The following is a 27,676-nucleotide window of genomic DNA, read 5'->3' as shown; positions in this document are numbered from 1 at the left end:
CGCGGAGTCGGAGCGGGGTCTAATTATGGAAATCGGCGGGTGCGCCCCTGTGCGCACGTCGGCGGTACGTGCTGCTGAGCAAAGCTAACGCAGCCTCAGCGCCGACGGCGGGACCGGAGCCCCGCGGGTTTGCGCTGCTGCTCCCGGGGCACGTGCGCAGCTTGTCCAGCCTTCATTTTGTCCCCACGTATCTCCATTACTGTCCCTGTTTTCACAGCTGGCCGCAGAAGCCCAGCTGCCTCCCGCGGCACAGCCGGGCGGGGTGACACGGCCGGAAAGCACGCGCCGCTGGGGTCAGTAAAACCTCCGCTCTGCAAAATGAATGGGAACGAGAGGAGCCCGCGGGCTCCAGCAAGCGGAGAAACAAACGAAACCGATCGACGACGGCCGTTGGAAGCCCCGCGAGCGTCCTGCCCTCCCCTCCTTCTGCACCCCCCCGCCCCGCGCCGCCGTTGCCAGGACGCACCATGGCGGAGCTGGAGCTGGCCGCGCTGCCCCTGCCGCAGCTCCGGGACCGCGTGGAGCAGAAGCGGTACCGGCGGGGCCGAGCTGAGGGCAGCGGCCTGCGGACACGGACACGGAGGGGGCGGCGGGGCGAGGGGATGCACGGGGCCGGAGCCTGGGCGGTAACGGGCTGGAACGGAACAACAGGGGCAGCGGCGGGGAGAGGAGCAAAGAAAGACCGGGGCAGAGATAAGACGGGGGCAGTGACAAGGATGGGACAAGGGCAGGGACAGGATCGTGGGCAGGACAAGGACACAGAGGCCAAGCCACCCTCAGCCACATGAGTATCCCTCCTGCAGGTCCCTGTCCCAGGCTCTGGCAGCGCCTGGGGTCTGGCTTTGAGCAGGCACAGCTCTGAGGGTCTTATCTGTGTCCTGGTTGGTGGAGGGGAGATCTGCAGCCCTCCTTATTTAGGGGGGCCTGCTTTGCATTGGGTTGTTCTCCCTTGCCCACTGCACTTGTCACAGTACGCATCCATTGCTTTGCAGCCATGCCAATGACTTGGTGAGGGCCAGGGTGAAGTTGTTTGAGAACCAGTACAATAAGATTCAGCAGAGCAGCCTGGGCTCCCCGCAGCACGGCTCCCCACCAGAGCTACCCAAACTGGTACGGAGTGGGGCAGGCCGGGATGAGTGACTTAACCCCAACCCCAGCTTGAAAACAGGTGTGCTGGGCCTCAAGGTATAGGTGTGGGCTCACTCACCTTTCTGCATGCCAGGCTGCCACGGAGTGATGTGGAGAAGGTAAATGCATAGGGGAGATGATGCCGGGGAAGCAGGGCTCATGCCCCAGTCCTTTAACAGGGTGCTCTGATCCTCCTCTTCCCAGCTCATCCAGACCTGTGTGCATCCACACGCAGATCCCTCTTGCCAAGTGCACGTTGCTCCTCTGCTATCTGAACACTGAACTGTCTTTGGGAATACATGCAAACACAGCAGCAGTTGGTCGGTGCTGGTTTTCCAATGGCGTCTGTGTTGTCACTCAACTGTTGCAGACACGGGGCAGGTCCAGATCCAGGCTGCGCAGCAGTTCAGCGGCCTACTTTGCAGCCCTGACAGCGGAGCAGAAATGTGATCTGGCTGAGCGGGAGCTGCAGGACGTGAAAAGTGACATTCAGAAGATGGAGGAGGACTCGGAGAAGACCTTGCACGACCTCGAGGTACAGCTATCAGGATATCGAGGCATCCTGCGGCACTGTGGCTTTTCACACCTCTTTGACTGTGATGCGGCTTCGTTTCTACAGGCAGTCATACGAGAAGCAGATGTTTGGTGGGCTGATATTAAGAAAGTTGCCAGTGACTTTGAGGAAGACATTGTCAAAGCCATCTCCAACAAGAAAGGGAGCATCACAGCTTCTGAGAAGCTGCTGAGATACCTGGAGGAGAAGAACCACCAGAGGGTCAGTGCTGCATGGCAGAAGTTGAGCCTGGTCTGTCATCTGATATCTGTTCCCATGCCCCTGCATGAGCTGCCTCATTCTCTCAGGCTGTCTTAGCAACTAACCCTGTGAGCACAGGCGAGGCAGGGCAGCGGTGTGAGGGCTGCAGTACAGGTGGAACAAAGGGAAAGTGCACAGTAAAGCATGGGGCCTGGTGCTCTGCCTCCTCCCAGGCACTGCTGCCACTCTCTAATCTGCTTTCTTTCTTCAGGAACTGATGAGGCAGAAGCTGCGCTTAGAAAGCAATTTGCTCAGGAGCTACAAGAAGAAGCTGCAGCAGCAGCTCAGGCAGGTGCGTGCTGCCTGGACACCCAGGATGGGATGTGGGCAGCAGCACGCTGTCTGGCATCTCTCTTTAAGCCTCAGGTTTGCACCCAGGCAGACGACCCTGTGCTTTAAGTCTGCTTTCCCCACCAAGAAAAGCTCTTTCATTTGAGTTTGAGCTTTGATCAGCACTCTGCAGCTCTGTTTCCCTGGGCTTGCAGAAGGTACAGGTGGGAGACGTGCTCAGTGAGGTCCATGCAGAGTTGCTGCAGGTTAAGAAAGCACAGTACGAGGAGGAGATTGATGAGAAGAATAAGGAGCTGCAGCAGCTAAAGCTGGCCTTAGAGAAGATCCAGATCATCGACTTCTGGAAGGTGAGTGAAGATCCCAGTGCCCCCGTTTGCCCTTCCTGCTATTCCCCATAGTCACACACAAGCTGACCAGCAGCTCTTGCAGCCTTCCATGTCTCAGTCCCGAGTACTCCAGTGGCTTCGCAGGGACTGGAGATCTGCCGCTGCACCTGCTGCCACTGTCCTGCTCTTGTGTTCCAGAAAAAGCTGCACAGTGCCATGGAAACATCGACAGCTCTGATGAAAGACATCTCCCAGAGGAAAGAGATGCTGGAGAAGACTGAAAGAAAAACTACTCTTGTGAAGGAGGTAAGAGACATTTTGGGAATCACTGAGACTTCACTTGAGAGGATGTTTTTTTAGGCCATAGCTACCTGCATTCCGTGGTGGGACAGAGAATAGGTCCTGGAGCTCCTCCTGCTGTGGGTGGGGACGGGCAGCTTTGCCCCTTTGTGGACTTTACCCCTCCAGGGTCCATCCGCTTCCTTCTTGAAGCTCTCTTTCCTCGAGCTTTTCATCAGCATTGTCCTCCCCAGTGAGAAGTAGCACAGATGTCACAGCCTGGGGACACAGAGGCTGGGCCACCAAGGCTCTGGGCAGCCCCACTATGGGATAGAGGCATGGGTGGGTGCATTGCATCGTGTCCCTCCTTAATCCTGCCCTATCCTTGCCCTCTGTTACTTTTCCTCCTGCAGCAACAAGCCAAAGAGAAGAGTCTCATTGGGAGGCTGCAGAAGCAGCTGTCAGACTACAGCACCCCTCCTGTGATGAATTACGTGCAGACAATGATGGCTGTCGCTGACCTGGAAAAGAGTATCAAGACTTGGGAGAGGAAGGTGGCAATTGCTGAGGTGAGGGAGATGGGGCCAGGAGTGGGCTGGGTGCTGTCTCCTGGTGTGCTGCTGCAGGCAGTGCTGGAGGCTCTTCCTGTTGGCTGCTCCCTACCCCCAGAACAGAGGCTGAATTTTAACAACTGAGCTTGGAGGTGAGGATGCAGCATGTAACTTGACAGGCTGCACCATCAGGCTGGGCTCATGCTGGAACCTGAAGGGTGTGTAAAGGAGAAGGGGACACACAGAGCCTGGGATGTGTCTGGCTGCAGCACCCCAGCCAGCCGATGGCTCCCTAGTGCTGGCGGTCCTCTTCGATGATCTCAAACGTTTCTTCCTCATCTGTATCTTGACTGTTGCCTGGTAAGGAATGGCTGTATCTGGCCAAGAGCCGACAAACATGAGTTCATGGCAAAGTTCCAAGAACAGTATCTTTGTCTCTGGCCCTGGCACAACTCCTGCAGCCTGGGAGGAGATGTGAAGATAAGAGAGGAGCATTGTCAAAGCTCAAGTGCTGCAGAGAGCACTTGAGAGCAGGTGGGAGCAGGGTGGGTGCAGGGGAATGCCATACAGCAGCTTTCTCCACAACATATCGCTGCTGACTGAATTCATTAAGATATTCTCTTTTCCCCCCTTGCAGATGACCTTGCAAAGCCACCACAGGGCATGGAACCAAGTCAAGATGTCTGGTAACTTGCACCTGCCTTGTGTGATGCTTCAGGGCAGGCAGTGGAAGCTGCAGAGGGAGCTGGCTTTGTGAGGAAATCCGCTGTCAAATGGGTAACTGTAGCACCCTGAGTGGTGCAGGGGGGTGAAACCATTTGAAATGATGAAGTAACCACAGCTCTGTTGTGAGGCCTTCTCTCTGGTCAGTCCCAGCACAGCTTCCAAGTTCAAGTTGCTCTTGGAGATGGGAAGCATCTCCTCACTGCAGGAGATGTAAATTTCCATACATAAGACAAGGTTGTTTCAAACTTACGGTTGTATTGCACAGGTGGCAGCTGGATTTTGGGCAGGGCAGAGAACAAACAGTGTCCACATGGAGTCCTTTGAGCAGCAGATGACATATAAGCCATAGAAGTACAGCAGCAGTGTCAGAGGGGTACCCAGGGCCAGGCTGATCCATGGCAGCATGTTACAGCAGCAGCCATCAAAAAGCAGTTTTGACAGGCAGGAGAGTGAGATCTGTCTGGAAAAGCAAACTGCAGTCACTAACAAGGGTCTGCTCGTGTGGTTGGACCATTCTCTAAGGGGCGAGCGTGCCCTTGGCTTAACGGACAGATCCATACTGCATTTGTTTTTCTATTATAAGGATGAGAACTCAATTTATTTCTAGTTTGTGCCCTTGCCAAAGGGCTCTGTGTTTATGTGCTTCACAACAGAACAATTAAAAACCCCATCAATGCTAAAATCTTACTGGGCTTGCACAAAAAGGAGAAAGAAAGGGTTGTCCACACAGAGCCTAAATTTAGAGGTGTACCGTAGGAATGGAAAGACTTTGAAGTAATTTTTAAAGGCCTGAAAGAGATGAGAGAGGAAGAATTACAGAATGCCACAGGTTTTGTGTTCAGAAGCCATCGCTGTCGGATGGATCATTACATGGAGGCAGTCTGCTCTCGGACAATGACTCGAAAGCTTTCAGACCAGCAGCAGGCTCAGTGCAGCTCGGATGACAGAGCCTGACCTCGCTGGGATCGTTATGAAACCCTCTGGGCTCTGGTCTCATTTGCTGAGAAAGATTTGATGGGAAGGACAAGTATAAATGGCTCAAGAATCTGATGGCTGTTTTCTCAACTCATTGGTGGTTCTTGGCATTGCATAATACCTCCAGAGAATGAGGAGATGTTTTCCTGATGGACTTATGTACAAAGGTTTCTGCATGCAGGGCTTTTTTTGGTAATTTTTTGGTGACAGAAATGAAAGATGCTCTTCACTGTACATTAGGAATTCCACTGCCAAACAGCACTTCGTTCGGAAAACTGCATTTGCAGTCCTGCCTGCCTTACATAGGCCAAAAAGTCAAAATAGATGGTTTTAACAATTAGCCTTAAACTACAGACTGAGGGCACTGAAAACAAGCAACTCATTTGTTTTCTCCTTTTGGGATGCCATGAAAATAACTATAAATTCAATATCTTTGAATTTATTTGGCATAGAATTTATTTGGCTTCCAATTTAGGTAGCCTTGGGAGCCTAGTTTTACATATTGCTTTCTCAAGCTTGGCAGAAGAGGCAGACAGCAGGCCTCTGTTTGTGGCTTTGCAGTCACAGGCAGAGTGTCACAGATGTTTTCTGTCCTGAGCACATAAAAGGCTCAGCATTGATTGTGGTCTGGCAGTAAAACAGCAGCAGTAATGACTTGTGTCCCACTTAGTGGCTGCCAACGGGCGACAGGTGACCATCTCTCTCCTGGAGGCTTTTGGACTAAAGAACATGATCATTCCATATTTTGCTGAATCTGAATCTGCATGTGGAACACTGTAAGAACAGCCTCACAGAGGCACTGGTGAAAAGAAAGGTATTCTGCCTAATTATAGAAGGCAATAAGATCCAGCTTCCACCTCCGTCCCAGGCAGGGCCTGGGGATGCTAACAGCCTGGGCTTCCTGGGCCTTGCCCACATTCTGGGGAAAGGAAGAGCACTGATGGTGTATGAAGCATTCTTTGATGGGGAGAACTGACTCATGCCTTCTATTTCCTGCAGTGGAACATCCCAATTCCATCCCTCCCTCGAGAAGAGCCAAGGTTCAGCTTAGCGGGACCAGAGTGCTATTTCTGAAGAGCCCATTCCCAGCAGCACAAACTACATGCCTACAGAGAGTCTGAAGCTTTTAATTTAATAAAGTCATTTCATGTCTCTCTGCATCCTGACATTCTTCTGAGACTAAACTAAAATATAAAGCTTGCTCATTCATGACTTCAAATGTCAAGGTTTAATTACACACAACACCTCAGAATTAAACTTCAAACCAATGACATTTTTTGAACTATTTGGAAGACAGACACATCCAAACCAGGGGCTGGAAGTGCTGCAGAGCCCAGCTGCTGCATTCCCCATGTTGGCAGGAGGGGAGAGCTGGCTGCAGGCTCCAGGTGAGCCTCACCTGCGTATGGCACCAAAATTCCCTTTTAAACTGGTTAGAAAGAACCAGAGCAATTGGCCCATCAAGGTGACACATGTCCGCCAGGTGACAGGTACCAGTGCACGTTGCTTTGTCATTGACTTTCATTTCATCTTCCTGACAATGCTTTCAGCAGCGAAGGAGGATGAAGTACCCCAACAAAGCATCTCCTAATAGCACTTCAGGATGGTATATCTGTGTTGTAAATTTGCATTTAATTTAAGCTGTCTTACTAATTAATGATTGGGCTTTAGAAGACTGTGGCATCTCGCAATATTTAGCAGCCCCAGCTCAGGAGCAACGTCTCAGCAGGGAGGAAATTAACAACTTTTGAAAACTTGAAAATCACGAAGAATCAGCCATCAGAAGAATACTAAGGAAAATCTCAGGCCCACTGAGAAAAAAGAAGGATACTTCTGAGCCAGCTTCGTGGCTTGTAGGGCCCAATTCATTATTTTCTAAGGCATATTGTTGTCAGAGCTGTAATTTAGCTCATAAAATGTTTGTTGTTGTAGGGATAATAACATGTCCTGGGGTTAATGGGTTCTGTAACCTCCCATGTTTTGGTTATTTTTAAAAAGCAGTGGTTGGCAGCCAGCTGGAGAGTGCTTTATTAGTAACATCCCCAGAGAGCAGACACTCCAACACTTGATATCTTTTGGTTAGAGGGTACAGCAAGGACACAAAGCTTCTCACTGAGCCTTGGAATATGAGAAGACGACAGCGACACAGCCCCAGACACACAGTGCAGCATCCCTACTGAGCACTGCATTGGCACAGGGCGATACTCCCATCTCAACATAAAATATTAGCTTGTTTGAATTGAGTTTGAATGTCTGCTGATTGTTCTATTTGAAAGCAGAGGTCTGTATTCCGGACTAATGTAATGCTATCCCTATCTGTTCTTGCCCCAAATCCACTCCAGAGAGGTGTACCAGAATATGGTCCTGTGTGGAGCCAGGAGATGCACTTGATTCTTGGTTCTGTGATTCTATACCAGATCATCTTTACCAACATCACATCTTATTTAAATATATTATATATATGGTAAGCATGCATCTAAGGAATGTGTATATATATATATATATATATATATAATACACATAATTATATATGCAAATAGTATGAACATGGAGAAGCTTCGGTGGCTAACAAACACTGAAGTATAATGAATTCACCCGCCCCTAAAGAAGTGACTTTCCTTAGTCAATTGCACTGGAAAAAGGAGTTTGCATTACAGAAATTCAGCAGAGGTTAAAGATGTAAGATTCATAGAGAGCCTCCTGGTATCTTTTTTTTCACAGATCCATCTCCTTGTATGGGGATGAGAATGGAAACAAGGAACAGAGGCGAATAGAGGCTAAAATAGTATTAGGTGCAGGATTATGCATCTGTCTAAAATAGGTAAGGATTTGATTTTTGGATCATGTCCATACCCTACTTGAGTACATCAAGTGTCTGTTTCTGAAGAAACAGTAGTGAAAACAAAACTTATGTTTACTCCTAATGTGAACACTGTGTATTAGTTACAGTAATATATACTATTGCCACCCTGTTAGTAATGTTCGGTGTCTTTTCCACAAGGATGGTAATCCTAAATGTGAGGTACGCAAGGTGTGCAGTCATTTCCAGAAAGCCTTACCTTGTTTTTATCAAAGTACCAAAGTATTTTATCAAGTATTGCCCAGTGAACTTGACTGGCTCCACTGAAACCACATTCAGCCATGCTGCAGGTCTGCCAAATTATACCTGCACAGCCAACAGGGGTTCTTGTATATTCTTCATGAAGCTAAAGCACATCACTTAGCAGCCTTCCTACAAATTAGGCAGCAGCACACACTTTTTGTAAGAGGCAGAAGGCACCTTAGCACCAGTCCAGGTGAAACTGCTGTCTCTGAACTGCAGCAGTTTTGTAAGGCAGGAGTGTGTGTCCCCACAACAAAAGACAAGCCAGATGAAATGATTTGCCACCTAAAGCAATCGACAGTAAAAATAAACTTTCCCTCTTGGTTCAACTCCATTCCTTCCACGCAGTTTGAATATAATCCAGTATAAATGTGGCAACTGTATTTATAGAGGCATTTACCTTGGCTTGATTTGAAGCATCCTTTCACAGGCCAAGCACCACAAAGTTTTAAATATAACATTAATATAAATGATGACAAATAAAATGGTTTGTATACAAGCAAGCTCACAGACCAGTAGAGGACAAGGAACTAAGGTTAAATTGCAAAGCTATATGGGTCTATGGTGTGCAACCAGATAATTTTGGAACTGAGAACACGAGAAACAATGCCATTAAGGGAACAAGGCTGACAAAGAAATCTGCTGCTCATGCTCCTCAGACTCTTCTTCAGGCATGAATGAGGGCTGTTGCCCTGTGGCAATGAGAAATCTGTTGCAAATCGCTGTTTTAAGTAGCAAAACCCAAGCTGAGTAGACTAGATAATGGCAAATACATCTACATCAAACATCCAGTGCAGACAAGCTGCTGAATGAAATGCAGCATTACCTGCAGTGAGTATAACCAACCTGATCCTCATCTGCATACAAAGGCTGCAGCACTTTAATTATCTCCTAAGAATACACTGAAGGGCTTTGCAATCTGCTCCTGGGCTAAACAGAAAGATCTGATCAGATAAAAACAAAAAGCAGAGGGACAGAAAGAGTGTTTGTGCCCTATGCATGCTCTAAGGTGCAGGGTGCTGATGACACAAACAAACTACCAAGTTGGCTAAAGGCCTTAACAGCCATCATTAGATAGGTGCTGTGATGTGGCACAAACAACAAGGTGAAAGATGCAATTAGAAGGTTAAACACTCTGAAAGGGCAAGGTGGAAAACAATGAGCAACAGGGAAATCTTGACATGACCAGATGACTGGTAGACAGCACGCAAGCTTTCAGCAGAGCAACGGAAGCAGTAAAATGCTTCAAAGGGGAAAAATAATTAAAATCAAAATGCAACAGGAGGGCGGTCTGGGTAAGGTACTCTGCTGTGCATCTCTAGCAGAGAAGAGGATGAAACTGAGCTAGAGCTAAGGCAGCAGAGCTGCTGGTGGGTACCATTAATGGTGGGGCCCTCAGTAGTTTCCTAGTAGGTGCTTTTCAAATATAGCAGTCCAAAGGGTATGTAGAAACTCAGCAATAAGCAGGGATGGCAGAGCTGCATTCAGCTGTTGTACAGATCAGGTACCACTGAAAAGCTTTAGGTGCAGAAGAGAGCAAATGAATAAATCATGGGAGATAAAGCCCACTGAAGTCAATAAGAATCTTGCAGTCCATTAATTTCAGCAGGAAGTTCAGGGATTGAACTGATGGTTGAAGTTGGGCTCTAGTCCACTCAGAACAATCCTAAAGATTGGAGGGTAACCGGCTGCCATACAGGTCAATGCCCAGAGGTGCACTGCAGACCCAGGAGAATGGTGCCAGCAGCTGGTGGGTGCTGTGTGGTGTTGCAGGGAGGAGTGGGCAGACAGGGAGGAGGGGAGTTTTCTCTTGGGGATGGGATGGTTCTTGCATTGGTATCTGGGGAAGCAACATGGCTGCTAAATACTGCTGGAATCTTCTCTCCAGCTGTAAAAGAAACACTGTTTTTTTTCCTGCTCAGCCCAAATTAAAGTTCTGATTCACAAATGAAATACTAGGCAGAGACTTCATGAAATCCACTAGGTTTGATATTGGTATTTTGTTTGAAGGCATTTCAGCAATGCTACCACAAAGGGCAATGAATAATATCAAACAGATTTAGAACAGGTTTGCATTTCCAAACCTCCATTGTTTTATACTGCAAGATGAACTCTCCAACAAACATATATCAGACTCAGCAAAAAGATACTGCCAATTTTAAGATCTATTCTGTAAGTAACTCAGGCTCTATTTTCTGCAGAAATAACACAGACCTGAATGTTATCTCTAGCAACGATATCTAGTGGAATATTCCTAAAGAAAATAAACTACATTTGCTCACATTTGTGGACACAGTTGATTCATGAATATTTAGCAAAATACACTGAAAGAAAAATAGAGAGCAATTAAGGTAAACCCAGCTTTGCTTGGATGGTCCTGAAAAGTGACTCATTATTTTGTGTCTGCTATGGTGAGAAAACACAGCTGCAGCCTCTGCTGCATATGAGCCCATATAGACTGATGAGATGCTGGCAGTGGTTAACACGCAGCCATGCTCTTCCCCTTCTGCTGAGGACAGCTTTAACACTCACTGTCAAAACTCCCTCGTTCTCAGCTGTCAAAGATGCTAGCATTAAGCATTCTGTAGATATTCTGGAGGAGATTCTGGACAAGCTTGGAGACATAGGAGAGAACTATCTGCATTAACAGAGCTATGAATCTTTTCTTCTGCTGATCTCCCAAAGTACCCTAAAAAGTTACAGCTTTTCACAGACGATAGGAAAATTAGACCCAGAGACACACAAGGCCACCGAGAAGGATGTAAAGTGAAACAGGCAGCACTCTGATCCCAGTGTCCCATATCCTCCCTTCACACTAAGTAGGCACTGCAGTCCTCTTCTTTGGGGTAACTGTGTTTAAGAAGAGGGTAGGTACAAACATGACAAAGTGTGCCATTTCTGCAGCACGTAAGCATTAAGGTAGACGCAGAAGTGGTTAAGTAATAAACTGCTCCAGGTCAGCCATAACTACTTTATATGTTAGAGGCTAAGAACTGTATCCCAGCATCCCTATGACAACCGAATCCCTGGGTTTTAGTATTAAAAAACAACAGAAACCAATATCTGTTGAATTAGTGCCAGCATGAGATAGAAGAAAAATATCTTCAAAGAAAACAAGAGTAAACTTCAAAGTCCTCCATTGATTCCTTCACACTAAAGTCACCATGTCCTGAAGCATTACTCTGCATCTCCGCCTATTTTGTGTTTAGATACCACAACCACCACAATATCTTCAAGTGCAATTAACTGGCACTGAAATTGCTTACTCTGCAGCCATAACACGAAGGTCTAGGAGGCTGGCATGCATCCCAGCACATTACTCACTCTAATACAAGTTGTCAACATCTTAGTGCAAGGACTTTTCTTGTTGTCTGAGTTTCAGAGCATCCACCGTGCACGCTGCACTGCCCACAGACTGTGCTCAGCCTTGCCTGGCAGGGTCAACAGCTCCGTGATGAGCTGCTGGGGTGGAATTTAACTGGTCCAGAACACTGCAGGAGATGAGAAAGCTCCATTCACATTGCCCCAGATCCTTCAAGAGCCCCTTTAAAAGTTAATCCACGATGATCACATCCTAACTTCTATTCAAATAAGAAATGGGAGAGGAATTATAAAGGACTGCATGAAATCTCCATGATTAGCAAAGTATCACTGCACGATGTCTGAAATTTTCATTATTTGACAGCATATTTCACAACACGCCTGTGTGTTAAGGCAGTGTTTGACATGCAATTGGAATGTCAGCAGCCAAAGAAAGATATGACAAGCTTGGTGTGAATCCCATGGCTCAATACAACCACTGTTACTATTCAAGGCGAGCCTCAGAAGTTGACAGATTTCAGTGCAGTCCCATTTTCTTACCACTTCAAGAAGCCTCTTAATGATATGGCTGTGTCTGCAGTGTGAATTTCTTGGGAAATTGTGGGGGCTGCAAGAAAGTAGTACAAGTCTGAGAGGAAAGAAATACCACAATCTTCCCATACAATCTAGTGAAAAAAAGAATCTGCTCTAATCATCACACGGGAGCTGTAGCAGTGTGCATCTTGTCACGATTTCACCTGCTGTAGGTGTAAAAGAGATGGCAGTCACCATGTTTTTGAAACTCACTTAGATATATCAGATGTAAGCAGAGCCTTGTGCTTTCTGAGGAGCATTCCCGGCCTACCTGCCATGCACATCCACCTGTGGCTGCACAGAACTGTGACCATCACCAAAACTCTACCATAAGCTAAAATCCTGTAAAATAACAAAGGTTTTAAGCTTCTATTCAGAAATACAAACGTGGTAATGAACAGATGATGATGCAGATGATGCCAAGTGCAGGATGGCAATATTGATGGAGTATCACTGAACAACAAGCAGACAAAAAACTGTGTGTCTATTGATGCAAGGTACCTGCTGGCTTCTTGAAGTCAAAAAGAACATTCTTGATGTTAAAGGGCAGGGCTGTGAAGTTTGTTCACCAGGCTTGAAAATGTTACTCTTAGATCACTTGTAAAACAGTATTTTCCAGCAAAACTGATTTTGAAGGAATAAGGTTACATCTAAGAGAGATTATGATAGCAATGGCTGTTCCTTTGGTTGACATAGAAGCCACACGCTTGCTAGTCTATCTCAGCAGCTCCAGATGTTGCAGCATTTGTTACAGGGATTCTACAGTTGCAAAAGGACAAATAGTCACCTAGTTGCCGTGCTTTCAGGTTCAGTGGGTAGGTGCTCTGTCCTGACTGCCCTCCTTCACCCCCTCTGGAAAGATGGCTGGAATGTTCTGCAGCTGACAAAAAAAGCAACGACATAAAAAGGATCATAGAGTTTCAGGTGAACCTGAGGCCATAGACCTGTTCTGTGTGGCTGAGGTCACGCCAGGCAACTTCACATGAAGGCAAGGTGATGGTATCAGCATGAGTTTAGTATCCCCTTCTGATTTTGCTTTGATTCTTGGTCACTGTCTTCTGGGGCAGCCCAGAGAGCCTGGATCTGATGCTGACACTGCTGGGCTGATGTAAAGTAAGATCCTGTCATGAAAACTTCTAATCCCCTTTAAAATTATGGGCCCCCAAAATACTAATAGCATAACCAGAGAGCAGGGCTTTGTTGCAACATCATGTGCTACGCTAAAGAAGAAGAGTTACAAAGCAGAATGAATAAGACTGACTAAACAGTAGCATGCAGTACAGTATTCAAAGAAAGCTCAGCACCATCTTAACACTGCTTTCAACTTTGTCAAAGGCAGAGAGGAACTGAAATCATTATTCTCCATTAATACTGTGACTCCAGGGCAGAAAAGGTATCTTTTCACACTGAATTTGTTATCTATCTTGATTTAGTCACATTGCACATACACAATTTTTAATTACAAGAGCTCGCATCTATTTTTGGCAGAATCTCTGCTTCATTCAGTCCACGGAGCAGAAATGCAGAGGAACTCACCAGAATGAATGACACCTACTAGTTCCAAAAGAGGAACATAGACTGAATCAAAATGCATTTTTCAAGACTAGCTCTGTGAGAAAGAATGGCAGAAAAAACGCTCAAGAGAAAACTGAGCTTGCAGACTGAGTGGGCTATTATTAAGCTAATAAGAAAAGTAAACAGAGAGGTTTGGAGGAGAGAAGGGGAGGAATTTAAACATTAACTTGCCCTGTCCCTGAGAGGCACAAGGACCACAGTCCTCCTTCCCTTAGAGTGAACTATAAGTGATAAGATAAAACAGATGCTATAGTCTGGATTGCAAACAGTATTTCTAATAACCAAAATGAAAATAGAAGCAGATCTAAAGTTTACAATCCTTTTTTACCCCACCAAGTGTAATTTGTTGCATGAACTCCTGTTATTACACGGGATTGGATTCAGCAATTTCCAAGTAATTCTTCAAAGTCACACTTAGATGCGTAGCAAGTGTTTCACGAATGTTTCTTGTTTGAGGGAATATTGCCACGTTGCTAAAACTTGTTGTGGTTTAGATGGGAATTCTGTTAAAACTGCTGGAATTTCTTGCATTTGGAGTTCCCTAGATGGCAATTTACCGCTGTTTTTATCAACCATAAAATCTCCCTTTGATGCATTGAGCAGGGTCTGGCCCCACATAGCAATTCAAGCACTGAAATGTACAAGTTAATGAGTCCTTCCAGTCTCGATGAGGCAAGAGATATCTACACGGCCCAGAGGCTCTCTCTGCTGATAAGAAAACTGAAAAAAACAGAGGGCTGATTTTCTCCAAGTCACAAACTGCACCGGTAGCAGAACTCTGAGCTGTTCTGAGCTCAGCCTGCACTTCCATACATCATCCTTTCAACGCCTGCTGCCACGCATGCCTGCAGGAGGATGCTGAGGCTAATGACCTTGTCCTGCAGCAATTCTGACTGACCCGGGGCTCCCCTTCCTGTGGCTTCGGTTCATGTGGCAGCAAGGTGATGAGACACATCAACATGTTCAGCAGCTCTTCAACTAAGAGCAAAGGGTGGGGAAAAAAAGGGAAGCAGGAGGCTTTAGCTTTGCAGGGTGGGTGGTGCAAGAAACCCCTCTGTGTTTGCATATCAGACAACAAGAAACCTTTGCTTATAGAGCCTGCCAGGTACAACCAAAACAGACATCTACAAATCAGTCTCTTGTAAAAAATGAGATGCAGTGACACTCAACTGTGCAGGCATCTTTTGAGCCCAGCTGCATGTCAGCACATATACGCTGTCTGCCATGAAGAGTACTCCTAGAAGCGTAAGGACAGAAGAAGAGTCAGCCTCACCTTAGCCTGAATTCTTTCACTAGTGAGAGGTGGGGGCCTTAACAAGAAACACACTATATTGGATAGGACAATCAGCCCAAAAATGGGAGAAGCTGTCAGCTGGGGCATCAGTAAAGTCATTGAAAAGCAATCACCTTAGGAGCCTAATCAAACTTAGGAGCCCACAGTACCAGAAATGATCTGCCCTGGTATTTAAACAGGAACTGTGTCAGTTGTTTGTTGGTTTTTTTTTTAGTGGTTTGTTTTTTTTCTTTAATGGTAGTTAAAAGTATAGAAAGCTAAAAGTATAGGATACAGGAGAAAAAAAACAAAACTACAAACAACACTCTAGTAAGTTTTTCCATTCTCAGATACCACTGCACAATTTGGATGGCGCTATTACATCCACCTTTGCCTGCACACAGCAAGTCCTGTACAGCACCCTACCTAAAACAGGGTCAGTTCAATCAAGTGATTTCATTCACTATAATTCATTTAACTTTACTGAATGCCAGCTATGTCTGTTGCTCTCTCTCCTTCTCTTGTGCCAGTGCATACACACAAAAGAACTGCAGCATGGTCCACTTAGTCTGTTCTTATCTAGCCTGCCCTAGACACAGAAACCCAGAGGGCCACTAATAGCACAGCTGATAGGGAGAATATCATTGGCTGTTACTTTCTGAAGTGCCAGTGATTTATGAGTTGTTCGGCAGATGGAGCTGTTGCAGTAAACACCACGAGCCGCCAACTAGGCCAACTTGAGCGTCCAAAGGAAGAAAGCATCTGCCTGAGGGTGTTTTCAAATAAATCCTCAGCAGTATCCAGGTAAACGTATGTCAGCCAAGCAACTACAGGTGCTTTTAACAAATTGACTGGCTTGCTTAGAATCTCCTAGAGATGATGTTTAGGTCGGTGGGATTGTTAGTATTTATACATTAGTATCACAACCTAAGCTTTTAATTTTAATGTGCAGTTGAAATCTGGCAAGCCCTCAAGCCATGCCTGCTCCATTATTAGGGTACGTAAAGACCTGCTTTTGCCACGACAGTCAGCTTTCTTTGGCTGCCACTGGTGCAGAAATCCATGTTTTTTAAAGGTCAGATGTCACTACTGTGGAAATGGCAATTGTGGAATTGTTATGTTTCAGGATATGCTCTTGGCTAACAGAGTGAGGGTTGCAGAATATTCGCGTATATGTATGTTGGGGAAGGGAATAAAAATAAGAATACAATAATTCAACTTTCAAGAAATATTCATTTATGAGTATGACTCTTGATAGGTTCTATGAAGATAAATATGATCATAAACTTAGGCATAAACCAGCAAGCGATTCATAGCACAATTAGAATTTGAGATAAATGGATTAATAATCTCCTACCCAAGCATCTAATTAAGAAGAGTCTGCATTCATCAAAGACTTTTGTTGACATTATACATTACTGAAGGGGAATGAGGATTTATTTTCTCCTTAGTATGCAAATTCATTACCATTTTCCCTGATGGGAGCTACGCACATATGCAGGAGCCAGGGAATATTACATCTAGTAAAGGAGATTAGAATGCCTTCAAGAATTGACCCCTTATGCTCTGTATGCTGCATAATCTACACAAGAATATCTTAGGAAGTCTGCCCTATGTACTTTAAAATGCTTTCCCATTTTCAGTATTAAAGATAGCATATTCTGATTCTGCAGCTCTTGGTCTACATTCCATAGTTCCATTCACATCAGCTCCAGGCCATCATGCCACTGCACTGCTGGGCTGATGGTAAGGCAATGCAACACTTATAGCCCAAACCAATCTCTCACCTGGAGTTACAGCTTTCATTCCATGAACCTTCACAGCAGGTGATGCTATTAGTGGAGTCAAGCTCAGGGACTGCAGATCAAGCCAATGCTGTCAGAGCCATGAACCTGCAGAGGACACAGACAGTGTTAGCACATTATCCAAGGGTAACAAAGCCTTATGTCTAACACGCTATAAATTCATATGAACCCGCAGTTCATGTAGAGTTGTTTCAGTAGTCCAGGATTAACTCTTCGGCCTTTTTTTTTTTTCTTTTTCTTTTTTGCTGAATTTGGAATATTCACACCCATTTACCAAATTAGGGGAGGGAATCAATACCATCTCTCTTGCATCTCAGGAAAATGGCTTTCCACAATACATTAGCTCTAAAGCTTAAATTGACAATTGAAACACGATGTTTTTAAGTGTGTCATTCCTAATTAGCTCTGCAGAAACAGCTATTTTGGTCTGGGCAGTCAGAGCAAACTGTGGTCATGTCATTATTTCCTCCACTAATTGTTAGTAAGGAAATTGAATGCAGGGGAAAATTTAAAAGTGAAGGGACATTTGAGGTCATCGTGTTAGATCTTTATCATCAGGGTTTGATTCATGCATCAGTACCATTCCAGATATGCTAACCATCTCCACTTTAGCATCCCTTGTTGAAAAGGGACAAGGAATTGCACGGAGAAGCAAGAACCACAGAATGAGTTGGGTTGGAAGGGACCTTAAAGCTCACCAAGTTCCAACCCCTACCATAGGCAGAGATACCTCTCACTAGATAAGGCTGCTCCAATGTGGCACCTCAGGGGATGGGGCACCCACAGCTGCTCTGGGCAGCTATGCCAGGCCCCACTGCCCCCAAAGTAAAGAGCTTCCAAGAACCCCCAAGAAGTGTAAGAATTGAAAAACAAAGCAGAGAAACAGCTTGGTACTGCACACGAGTCCTCACACATGGCTAAACTAACATGCATGCAACACATTACTTAAAGCACTCATATAAGGCATTTGGTGGCTCCAGGATGGAAACCATCAGTCAAAAGATAAGAAAAACATATGCAGAGGAGCGTTAATCAGAAAAGATTTTACTCTTTTTAAGGACTGTCAACTGTAATATCGTAACATTGTAATATTACAGTACACTGTCAACAACAAGAAAATTACCAGATAGAGCTGCACATTCCTTAGCAGATTTCTATTTATGCCATGGAGGTATTTGGCCCTGAAACTCCACTGTGAGGAACAGACAGATTTTTTTAAACCCCATATTATGAAAAGAAGGTCTAAAACCATCATTCATCTCAATGAGATTACTGCGGGTTTGCCAAACTTTCCCCACTGAAAGTGCTCTTCTGTTACGTTACTAGCTCTGCTGGCAAATACAGGATTACAAGAAAATGAGAAAAATCAATAGATACGCAGAGCTCTCCTAGAGGAGATTAAAACTCTGCCAAAAATCCACATCTGGGTTTGTGTGATAAAACCCAGTACCGAGTGCAGCCCACAAACATGTATTCACTTATAGAATCTCACACAGGATTCCGCTGCTTTTATTCCAACATCCTTGGATATTGAGCTGATGAAGCTTGCACACTGTTGACTTATCGGCAATGAGCTATATCACTGACCAGCTACAGGGGTGTTACATGAAAACTAAGATAGAGTTCATGGCATCAAGGAGTAGCTCATGCTAAAGAGAAAAGCTGTCAGATTTGAGGATACACCTCAACATATAAGTAACTCCCATAAGCAGACTCTCCAGATCAATACAAATTCTACCACCTTCACATGGTATGGAATGTGAGGCTCATACAGCCACTCCCTTCCCTTCCTCCCATCTTCTTTTCACACAAGTCATTATTTTCCAGTTTTCATATAATTTTTGCAAAACAATTGGCTTTTTTTCTGTGCACAAAGATCGATTCATTAGATCATATATATTTTCTCTGGGCACTGAGTATCTTTTTGTTGAATGGCATTGGAGTGCATGCAACTGAACTGGAAGAGCATCATTCCCATTGTTTCCCTATGGTATTTACCAGGAACTTTGAGACACAACAAAAAGGAAACTGCTGACATTTAATGTTTCAGACTGTGGGAAGGGCTCAATGCTTTGTTCAGTTGCTTGAGTGTATTTCAGGTAGGAAAGGGTCTCCCTGTGAAGAACAAACACAGCGTTTCTCTTTCATCCACACCACGTGAGTGTTCTACTTCCATCATCACAGCCACCCCGAGACATCGAAAGTGTCAGAGATCTCATCCCTTTGGAACTGACTGCAGATCTACAGTCTTGTGCTGTAATCAGCAACTTCCTTCATTTCTTACCTGCTGAAGGCAGGTATCACAATTACCATTTTTCCACATTTCTACCCAAAATCAATAGTAAATTGCCACCTTGGGGACTCCAAATGCAAGATCCCATCTGCACCATAAAAAGCTTGAGCAACATGGCATTGCCTAAAGCAGGGAATGTTCATGAAATACCTGCTGCTTGTCTAACTGTGGCTTTTCACCTACCAGCAAAACTATACGACAGGTAAGAATTCCTTGAAATCGCTGAATCCGCTTCCTTATGAACAGGAACTCATGCAGTGAGTGACACTGGGGAAGAAAACACTGGAAAGTTCTAGAACTGCTTCTGTACTCCCTTTGATGGCTAAACACGCTGTCTGCAACACCAATTATAGCATGCAGTTTATCTTCTCTCTCCAGTGTTCCTTTTTAGAATGTACTTAAGAGATTTTGACATTAATTTTACAAACTGGCCAAAGACTCTGCTGACATCGCTGCCTTCCTCCTGAGAGATGCTGGTTAGAAGCTGGAAGCCAGAAGTGCTGTTTTTTGCTTTCCCATAGTAATGATGCTTGGTTACCCTAAAGCCCTTCCTCCTGCAGCTGTTCTACCTGCAATATGTGACTCAATCCTCTACCAGATAAAGAATGTCACTTTGAGATGTAAATATGTGTGCTATATTGACAGTACCGTTGCTAAAAGTTCTCACATTCAAGCTGAATGGGAAACTGGTTCTGTCCTTCGTTTATTTAGTGACTTATGCTTCTTCCTTACAAATTAAAGCTGTCCTCGGTTGCAGAATCTGCTCCTGAGAGCAATATTTATGCATTTGACATAGCACTCTGCTCTCTTCTGGGTAATCCTGCTGAAGCCAATAGGCTTACCTCAGTTATTTGCCTGCATTTGCACAACAAAGGGATTGCAAAAGCTCGTGTCACAAATCCAGCATTACTTACCAATAAGAATTCTCTGCCACAGGCAAGGCAACCAGTTCGGAAATGCAAATCTGATCCTGAGAGTGGAAGTGCTGGAGGAAAAGGAACAACCCAGGCAGTGCCAGGAAAGGATTCAGGGCAATGGCCCCGGCTGTGGTGTCATATCAGACAGGAGGCAACCCAGCCTTCCCCCAGAGCTCCCATCCATATCCCTGCAGTTTCCTCAGCTGTCGTACTTCGTGTATTTAATGCTATTTACGTTAGCCAAGGGGCAGCACCAACTGAGACGTGAAACAGGCCGAGCTGCGCAGTACAACGAACATGAGAGGTCTCTGCCCTCCCAACTTGATGAAGAAGGGAATATTTTTACTTAGCTATCATTCTGAAGGTACTTTTGGAAATTGCTCTGTAACTCATTGGGAAAATCTATTTGTCACAGGAGGTTCCTGCAGCACACGCTGCTGGTACGTGACGCGAATAGGTCTCAATGACGTCCTGGCCCGCACCCTTGCGTTTTATTTCTCTCAGTGCAAAAATGCAGTAGTGCAGGATTGAATAAACGGCCACCGACCTGCTTTAGCCCGGCTGTGACTGACGGAGCCGCTCATCTCCCACAGCACCGCCCGCCCCTCACCGCCCGTTCCCGCCTTCACGGCGGGCGGGAATTCTCCGCGCGCATGCGCAGTGCTGCCCGCTAGCGGCTGAGCGGGAGAGGCTGCGCGCCCACTTACCTGAGCATGGCGGAGGCGTATTTCCCGGTGGGCCCCGGCTTGGGCCCCGAGGAGAACTTCTTATCGCTGGACGACATCCTCATGTCGCAGGAGAAGCTGCCCAGCCGCGCCGAGAGCAACCTGCCCCGCCTGGCCTTCGCGCTGGGCCAAGGGAGCGGCGCCGGTTCCGGGGATTGCATCCCTGAGGTGACGGGCGGCGGGAACTACAACTCCCGGCAGGCACCGCGCGGGGCGGCGCAGGGCGGGCAGCGGGACAGCGGCGCGGGGCGTGCTGGGAGTGCGAGGCGCGGGCCGGGGCTGCTTCCATCAGCGGTATTGAGGGGCCGATTTGCTGTTTTTGAGGTAGACGCAAAGAGCCGGAATCCTGCAGTAATAACTATTCAAATATATATAGTAATAATGCAGTAATAACTATTCAAATTAGTGCCTCTGAATAGCGACTGGCTTATATCACAGTTATAGCTATAGAGCCCTTAGAGTTGGAAGGGACCTTTAAAGGCCATCTGGTCCAACTCCCCAGCCGTGTATAGAAACACCACAGCTCCATCAGGCTGCTCCATTGCCAGCCCACAGGGATGGGGCAGCCACCACCTCTCTTTACGCAGCCTGTGCCAGCGCCTCACTGTAAGACTTCTTCCTCACATTCAGCCTACATCTACCCTCCATAAGCATGAGGCTGTTCTGAGCACAAAACTGGCCCTTTGTAATACCAGATCTTCACTATGAAAGTTTCCCGTCAGCTTTGAGGGCTGGTCCGCGTGTGTTTCCCTGGGAACAACCTTTGTCTTTCTCTCTTCACGCAGGGCTCAAAGCTGGAGATCCCAATGTGGTTGGCCAAGGGGCTGCACGACAGCAAGAGGAGGCTGATCTCTGTGGAGCTGCCGAAGATCTACAAGGAGGCGTGGAGGACAGTGTTCAGCGCTGATGCCAATGTGGTCGATTTGCATAAAATGGGGCCATACTACTATGGATTTGGCTCCCAGCTCCTGAACTTCGACAACCCAGAGAACCCTGAGATAGCTCAGACTATCCTGCAGGCAAGTATTAGAGCTGAGGCCTGAAGTTTGTCTTTGTGTTTGTATATCTTCTTGTTCCCAGCAGACTCCAGGAAAAATAGCTTGTTCCAATTCAGGTGGCTTCTGAATGGATTAAAGATTTCTAGATCAAATGATACGACCCCATTGGGGAATGGGGCTGCCTGTTAATATCAGTGGAAGCCTTGAGTGCGCATCCAAGAGTGGGATTTTAGCCTGGAGTTGCCATGCTGTAAATATATTTCAGAAAATCCTGTAAAACAGGACTAAAGAGGGTACAGCTGTATTTAATCTGTCCCCCTGCTGCAAGGCAGAACCTATTTACCCTATTTTTTGCTTTTTAACCTGTTTTTAAAGCTCTCTTCATACTGTCCTGAGCAACTGTTCCATTGCTTCACCATCCTTAAACAAAATCTGTTTCACAGCAATACAAGCTCTGTTCTGTTTGTCTCACACAAAGTAAATGCTGAGAACAGATTATTCTCTTCCTTCCTGAAGAAGGCTATTATGCATTTGAACATTGGTTTTCTTCACTCTGGGATAAATGGTCCCAATTCATTTGGTACCTCACTATGTGTCATGCTTTCTAACCTTGGATCACTGCTGGTATTTTTCCAGTTCAGCTCCATCTGCTTTGACAGGCAGCATCTTGAACAGCACACATCTTCCTGCCTTGTGCCCTTGGAAACAGAAAGACTCCTCTGTGAATTTTCCAGGCCATTATGCTGTTTGCTCATCACGTCACAGCTTTTCTATTTTTCTCGATAGTGTGACATTGACACATTTGGTTTGCAGTCCATAGTGAGGTGGTAAAGCCTGCATATGCAGACCATCATTCTTTGTCCTGCATTTTTGTAGTTAATTACTTCTGCCTTAACGTAGAACCTTGCAGCAGTCCCAGCTAAATGACATCCTATGATTTTCAGACCATATTTCTAGTTTGCCAGGATTACTTGTGAATTATTGCTTTTGTCCTCTGATGTGTCCACAGTCATCCCTCCTCCTATTCCTGGATGTCATTTGCTAATCTAATAAACGTAATTTCTATTCCATTAAGTTCATTCATGAAATTATCAAATATTATTCCTTTCTTAGAGTGGTCTGCTGAGAGCTTGCTTTCTGCTTTGAGGAGACGATCACACCTTTTGTCATCTTTTCCTTCTGTTGATGTATGTCTTAGCAAGAGAATCACTTCAGCACACATCACGAGTTGACAGAAATATCAAAGCATGCAAGGTGCAGCTTGTTGAAAGCAAACGAAAAAAAGCTGTGCTGTTTTACTTTAAAAGAAACACCACCATAAATAAGGCTTTGACTCCTTATTTTTGTTTGGGCATAAAGCCTTTTAGTATATCCTTTTACTTTTTAAAAACGTTATGTGTTAGTTGTAGATTTGAGCAGGGGGCAAGTGTTATTTCAGCATGCCAAATGCTCCTCAGTGATGACGTATCTTCTGGTCCATTCACAAGCTGCAGCTTGTCTGTTCCTACACCAGCTGCTGTGGCACAAGATTCATTCCACTGGTTAAGTGAGATGGAATAGATGCTAATTGTGTTACACCCTCTCGTCTTCTCAAGTCTGTCGTTAGGGAGCAGACAAATCTAATTCCATGCATGCTTCCTCTCTGCTGTATCAGATATTCACTCTCCAAGCTCATGCAGGAAGTAGTTGGTCTTTGCAACCAGGATTAATTGATGCTGCATACAGCAGTCCTGGCAGACCCTGCACTAGTTGTGAGCATCTCCCATGTCTTGAAAGGTCTCTAGCATTCAAGCTGAAGCAGCCTCTGCTTTTATGTGTCAATAACTCTGCTTGTCTTCTTTAGACATTTATTAGCCGTTTCCGTCGTATCATGGACTCCTCTCAGAATGCCTACAACGAGGACACGTCAAGTCTGGTGGCTCGGCTGGATGAGTTAGAGCGAGCCTTATTTCAAGCTGGCCAGAAGGGGCTGAATGACTTCCAGTGCTGGGAAAAGGGACAGGCTTCACAAATCACAGTTTCCAGTCTGGTCCAGAATTATGGGAAAAGAAAATTTACAGACATGGATGGTTAAAAGCCTGAAGAACAGGTGGCTGCAACAGAGGACACCGACATTGATAGTCACAGAAAAGAAAGATGAATCAGCTTTGGGAAAGGACAGATTCCTTGTCCATCAACAGGAGTTCTTTCTTAACATCTTCATATTAGCCTAGTGCAAATCTTGAAGGCAGATGGCAAGTATATTAAAAATAGATCACATCACATTGCTGGATAGCCTTACAGCTTACTCATACCACCCCTGAGGATCTGTGGTTATAGTGCTTGCTAAGTGGCTGAAAGGATATGAGAGGATTTTCTAAAAGGGTAATTGATATTTATCATTCTTTATCTTCCAAATTGATATTCGCAGTGCCAGATCTGTTTGGAAAACAAGTGTAATTGTTTGTATTCCATCCTTTCCATACCAGCCTCCTGGGAACATCTGTTTCCAGCTTCCCTGTTCTTTGGAGAACCCCAGATATGTGGAGGAAAAAAAAAGTGCTACAAATCACACCGCACTTTTCCCATTTCTTGTACATTTTAAGTATAACAGATGCTCTCCATGAGACAGGGATCCTTTTCCTTGCTGATTTTTGTACACAGCATTAGTACCTCAGAGAATGCTTCTCCACCTGTGCAGGTCTGAGGAGCTGCCTTGTCTTTTCTTCCCTTTCCAGCCTTTGTGGGATCAGCGCTGCACGTGATGGAGGACGCTCCCATCTGCTTTGAGTGCCTTTTATGATGGATGCGTTTCTGCAGCAAATGCTGAGCTCTTGCACTCATTTCTCAGGAGCATCAAAAGTTAGTCTGGGCTGGGTTAAAAGCAGGTGCCTTAATGGAAATCATCCTCCATTATCAACCTGTGTCATCTCTTTTCCCCATGAGAAAATCTGCTTACTAAGTTCAGTTAGCAGTAGAGGGACAGAGCAAATGAACTGAGTTTCCTTCCTTCCGATCCATCTGCAAAGTGATTCTAGTAAATGTTATCACTGCCAGTAGGAGAGACTGAAGCTGGTACTCATTAAACAGCCCAGCGTTTATCATCCTACCCCTTCCTGCTCCAGGAGTCACTGGGAGACAGCAGCATTTCTGATGCAAGACCTTCAAGATCTGATGCACCAAGTCTTGTAGGAGTTGCTTGTCTTTGCAAGCATACACAGCCATCAGATTCTTCAGACTAAAGACCTGCAGTGCAAACGATGCATGGTCATTCCCCTGAAGCTCTGCCCTGGAGGTCATGAGAGGGGGCAGGCTGTTGGCTTCAGCACTGCTGGAGAGACTAACTGGAAACTGTGCCTCACAAAGTATTTGGAGTACATACAGGCTCAAATGCTGCTGTATGTAGTAGCCTAGACATTTTCCTGTAACATTTGTCTATTTTCTATTTCTGGATTTTTATGCTGAATAAAGATTTTTAAGGGGGAAGTTATTTAATGTAAAGTGTCCATTGTTAGCTGTCCAGGAACAGAGACATTAGTCACAAGTAGTGCAGATCTCTGCAAAGTCACATCTGCAGAGGACAATGCAGTCCTGGTCATCCCATGCCTGTTCTCTTTTAGGTGACGTGGTCAAGAACTGTTTTCCTGCAGTCAGGTGCAGTCAGCTGTCTGACATACCCCACGTGAGTAGCAGCAGTTTGCTGAAGCCACGGCACAGACACTTAAAAAAAAAATCAATAGCTTTTATCAGGTTGCAAGTCTGCATTTTCATGGAGGTGATTCCATGGTACCTTTTCAGCAGCACAACGGCCAACAGGTGGGAGTTGGCTGTTTCTGTTCATACCCTGCTAAAGCACAGATTGCAAGTCATGTGTCAAAACTGCATCCAGCTGTAAGGGAAACAAGTTTAACTCCACCTGTGATAAAAACATTTTAGGTTTGGAAGTGTTATTTTAAGATGGTTGCTTTGAGATCTAGTTGCTTTATAACCAAAAATCATTCTCTCCTCAGTTTCTAGGTTAGATTTGATGACTCCGAACTCATTTTGTTGTGTTTGTAAGAACATTTCTCATCATTACTTCTGGGTACAAATCCCAAGCAGATGGTGTACGCTTGCCAATGTTTTGTGCAGCCAGTTTCAGAGTATGGAGATTGAAGTAGTCCTTAATGTCAGATATCACTTAGTAACCCTGAATGCTTAGTAAAAGAAAGCACCATAAACCCCTTAAATATCTGCTCCTGCAATCTTTAATTGCTCTTTCTGTTAGTAGGTCTGATACTCTGTGGATTGTATTAATTTCTGGCAGGAACGCTTTATTCTGTTTGGAAGCACTTTGTTGCTACTGCAGACACCCACTGCTGCTGTTAAGCCTCCAGGATAGCTGACAAAAGAATGCTCTGTAATTTTTATGAACACAGGCTGTCCTTTATGATTGCGCAGCAGCAAGCTGTGTCAGAGGAATTTGAACTCCTGTATTATCAGAATGGCACAATAGCTTACTGAACTGGACAAAAGAGGTACAAAAAGAGCTTCTAAGTGTCACTGCTCCCCGTGTTTCTCATCTTTCACACTGCAGGATTAATGATGTCTGATGTTTATGAAAAAGCAACCCATGGACATATTATACAGCATTGCTACACTGTTCTCTATGACAACCCAAATTAAGTGACATTTGGGATGCTGGTTAGTTATGTGTTCACATTAAAACTCAAAGGAACATTCTTACAATGTGTTTTCTAAGAAACCCACAGGCTGGCTTGGTCCGGTCCTTTCCTAAAAGTTGTTCCTCTTAGACCCACCTCAGGGCAATGTTAGTCTGAGTAGCTCCTCAAAAGCTGTTTCTGCTGGGCAGCCTCCCTGTGTGCTCCGTTCCAGTGCCATGCTGTGGTGTGTGACAACCAGGGAGCTTGTGTGCACCGGTGCAGCAGAAGATAGAGTCACTTGGACTTCTTGGCAGTGAGCTGTCATGTTGGTCAGTGAGACTGAAAAGCTTTCCTCAGCTGAATTTCACATGAACTTCTAACACACCAGGCTTCTTCGCTCCATGTAGTCTTACATGTATGTGAGGCAGCTGCAGGTGTTTGAGGCCCAGTTAAACACAAAGAGCTTTGCAGTCATCCATGCACAAACTCTCAGCTATCCAAACTGCTTCCTCATAAGAGTGCTGCTTTACTCCCTCGACTTTCTTTGCCATAAATGAGGCATCATTTCATCCTCTGGCTTTGGTTTATTTTTGGTCAGCAGAAAAAAAAAACAGCTGTTGATTGCTCCTGCTAGCCAGGAAGCTTTAGGCAGTCATTCAAACCAGCATCCAAGAGAGGTGGCAGTAAGGAGTACTTTGAAGGCTGACATACTGTAACACCATGTACTACTTGTACCACAGAAACAATGGCATCTAACTGAACTGAAGAGCACAAGCATTCCCAGTTTTGATCAGTGTAATGTGATGGAAAGCGTAGCAACAACAGTGTAGTAGTGAAATCCTGGGCTGTGGCAGGTGAGGATATACTCAAATGTGGTAGCCATAAACACAGAAAAAGAAAGGAAAAAAGCTGCTTACCTTTAGAAGACCTCCAGCAGGCAGAAATCTCCAGGGAAACATCCATCCTTCCACTGCCAGCCCTTAAATGAGGTCTGGGAAGGGGAGGAGCCAGAATCTGATCATTCAGGTACATTGCTTGCACCTGAGCTCCACTGGGTTGGCCTTGCCTTCCCACCAGCTGCTCCATCACTGCTTCAAGCTGTGACTCTGCATTTCTGCTGCAATCGGTGATCTAGCCATTTTTGGTGATCAGCTCTTAGAAGAACTTCATTCAAAATGTCAGTTAACCCAACTGCTGAATAGAGATGTGATGTAAAACAGCAGTGGGACAGTGGTGGTGTGTGCTTTCTTTACACAGAGCTGCTTCAGTACCCAGATGTGCTGTTTATAAGCGCACATTGTCTGTCAGCACACCATACAGCTCAGCAGATTGTGGTTTTATTTAAAAATCCACCTTTCTGTTTAGCACTGCCTCTGCCTGG

General features: G+C 45.5%; 2 protein-coding genes and 1 long non-coding RNA gene across 9 annotated transcripts; 2 read left to right on the top strand and 1 right to left on the bottom strand.

The window, feature by feature from the left end:
- The first annotated feature begins 453 nt into the window (after positions 1-453).
- On the top strand, positions 454-6,248 carry CFAP263 (cilia and flagella associated protein 263). Of its 6 annotated transcripts, XM_072346059.1 has the most exons (10): positions 454-532; positions 993-1,110; positions 1,499-1,663; positions 1,748-1,903; positions 2,154-2,234; positions 2,428-2,580; positions 2,758-2,865; positions 3,252-3,407; positions 4,027-4,166; positions 6,090-6,248. In XM_072346059.1, exons 1-9 carry the CDS (start codon positions 468-470, stop codon positions 4,144-4,146), a joined length of 1,122 nt encoding a protein of 373 aa, XP_072202160.1. In that variant the 5' UTR covers positions 454-467; the 3' UTR covers positions 4,147-4,166; positions 6,090-6,248. The 6 variants fall into 6 exon arrangements, with proteins under 6 accessions (XP_072202160.1, XP_072202157.1, XP_072202159.1 ...); XM_072346058.1 differs by lacking the exons at positions 454-532; positions 993-1,110 and having other exon boundaries at positions 1,214-1,663; positions 6,090-6,196; XM_072346056.1 differs by lacking the exons at positions 4,027-4,166; positions 6,090-6,248 and having other exon boundaries at positions 1,499-1,903; positions 3,252-3,753.
- Positions 1,781-20,796, bottom strand: LOC140257073 (uncharacterized). Of its 2 annotated transcripts, none has more exons than XR_011904943.1 (4): positions 20,658-20,796; positions 19,948-20,018; positions 16,723-16,827; positions 1,781-1,879 (listed from the first exon to the last, which is right to left on the bottom strand). It is a non-coding gene; the product is annotated as an uncharacterized lncRNA (long non-coding RNA). The 2 variants fall into 2 exon arrangements; XR_011904944.1 differs by lacking the exon at positions 1,781-1,879 and adding an exon at positions 14,406-14,640.
- Positions 20,597-26,877, top strand: GINS3 (GINS complex subunit 3). Its single transcript, XM_072346062.1, has 3 exons — positions 20,597-20,843; positions 21,461-21,694; positions 23,517-26,877. Exons 1-3 carry the CDS (start codon positions 20,664-20,666, stop codon positions 23,745-23,747), a joined length of 645 nt encoding a protein of 214 aa, XP_072202163.1. The 5' UTR covers positions 20,597-20,663; the 3' UTR covers positions 23,748-26,877.
- The last annotated feature ends 799 nt before the right edge of the window (positions 26,878-27,676 follow it).

This window comes from Excalfactoria chinensis, chromosome 11, assembly GCF_039878825.1.
Source record: "Excalfactoria chinensis isolate bCotChi1 chromosome 11, bCotChi1.hap2, whole genome shotgun sequence".
NCBI classification, from domain to species: Eukaryota; Metazoa; Chordata; class Aves; order Galliformes; family Phasianidae; genus Excalfactoria; species Excalfactoria chinensis.
The sequence above is the reverse complement of the archived record's forward strand: the minus strand, read 5'-3'. Positions and strand labels throughout refer to the sequence as shown.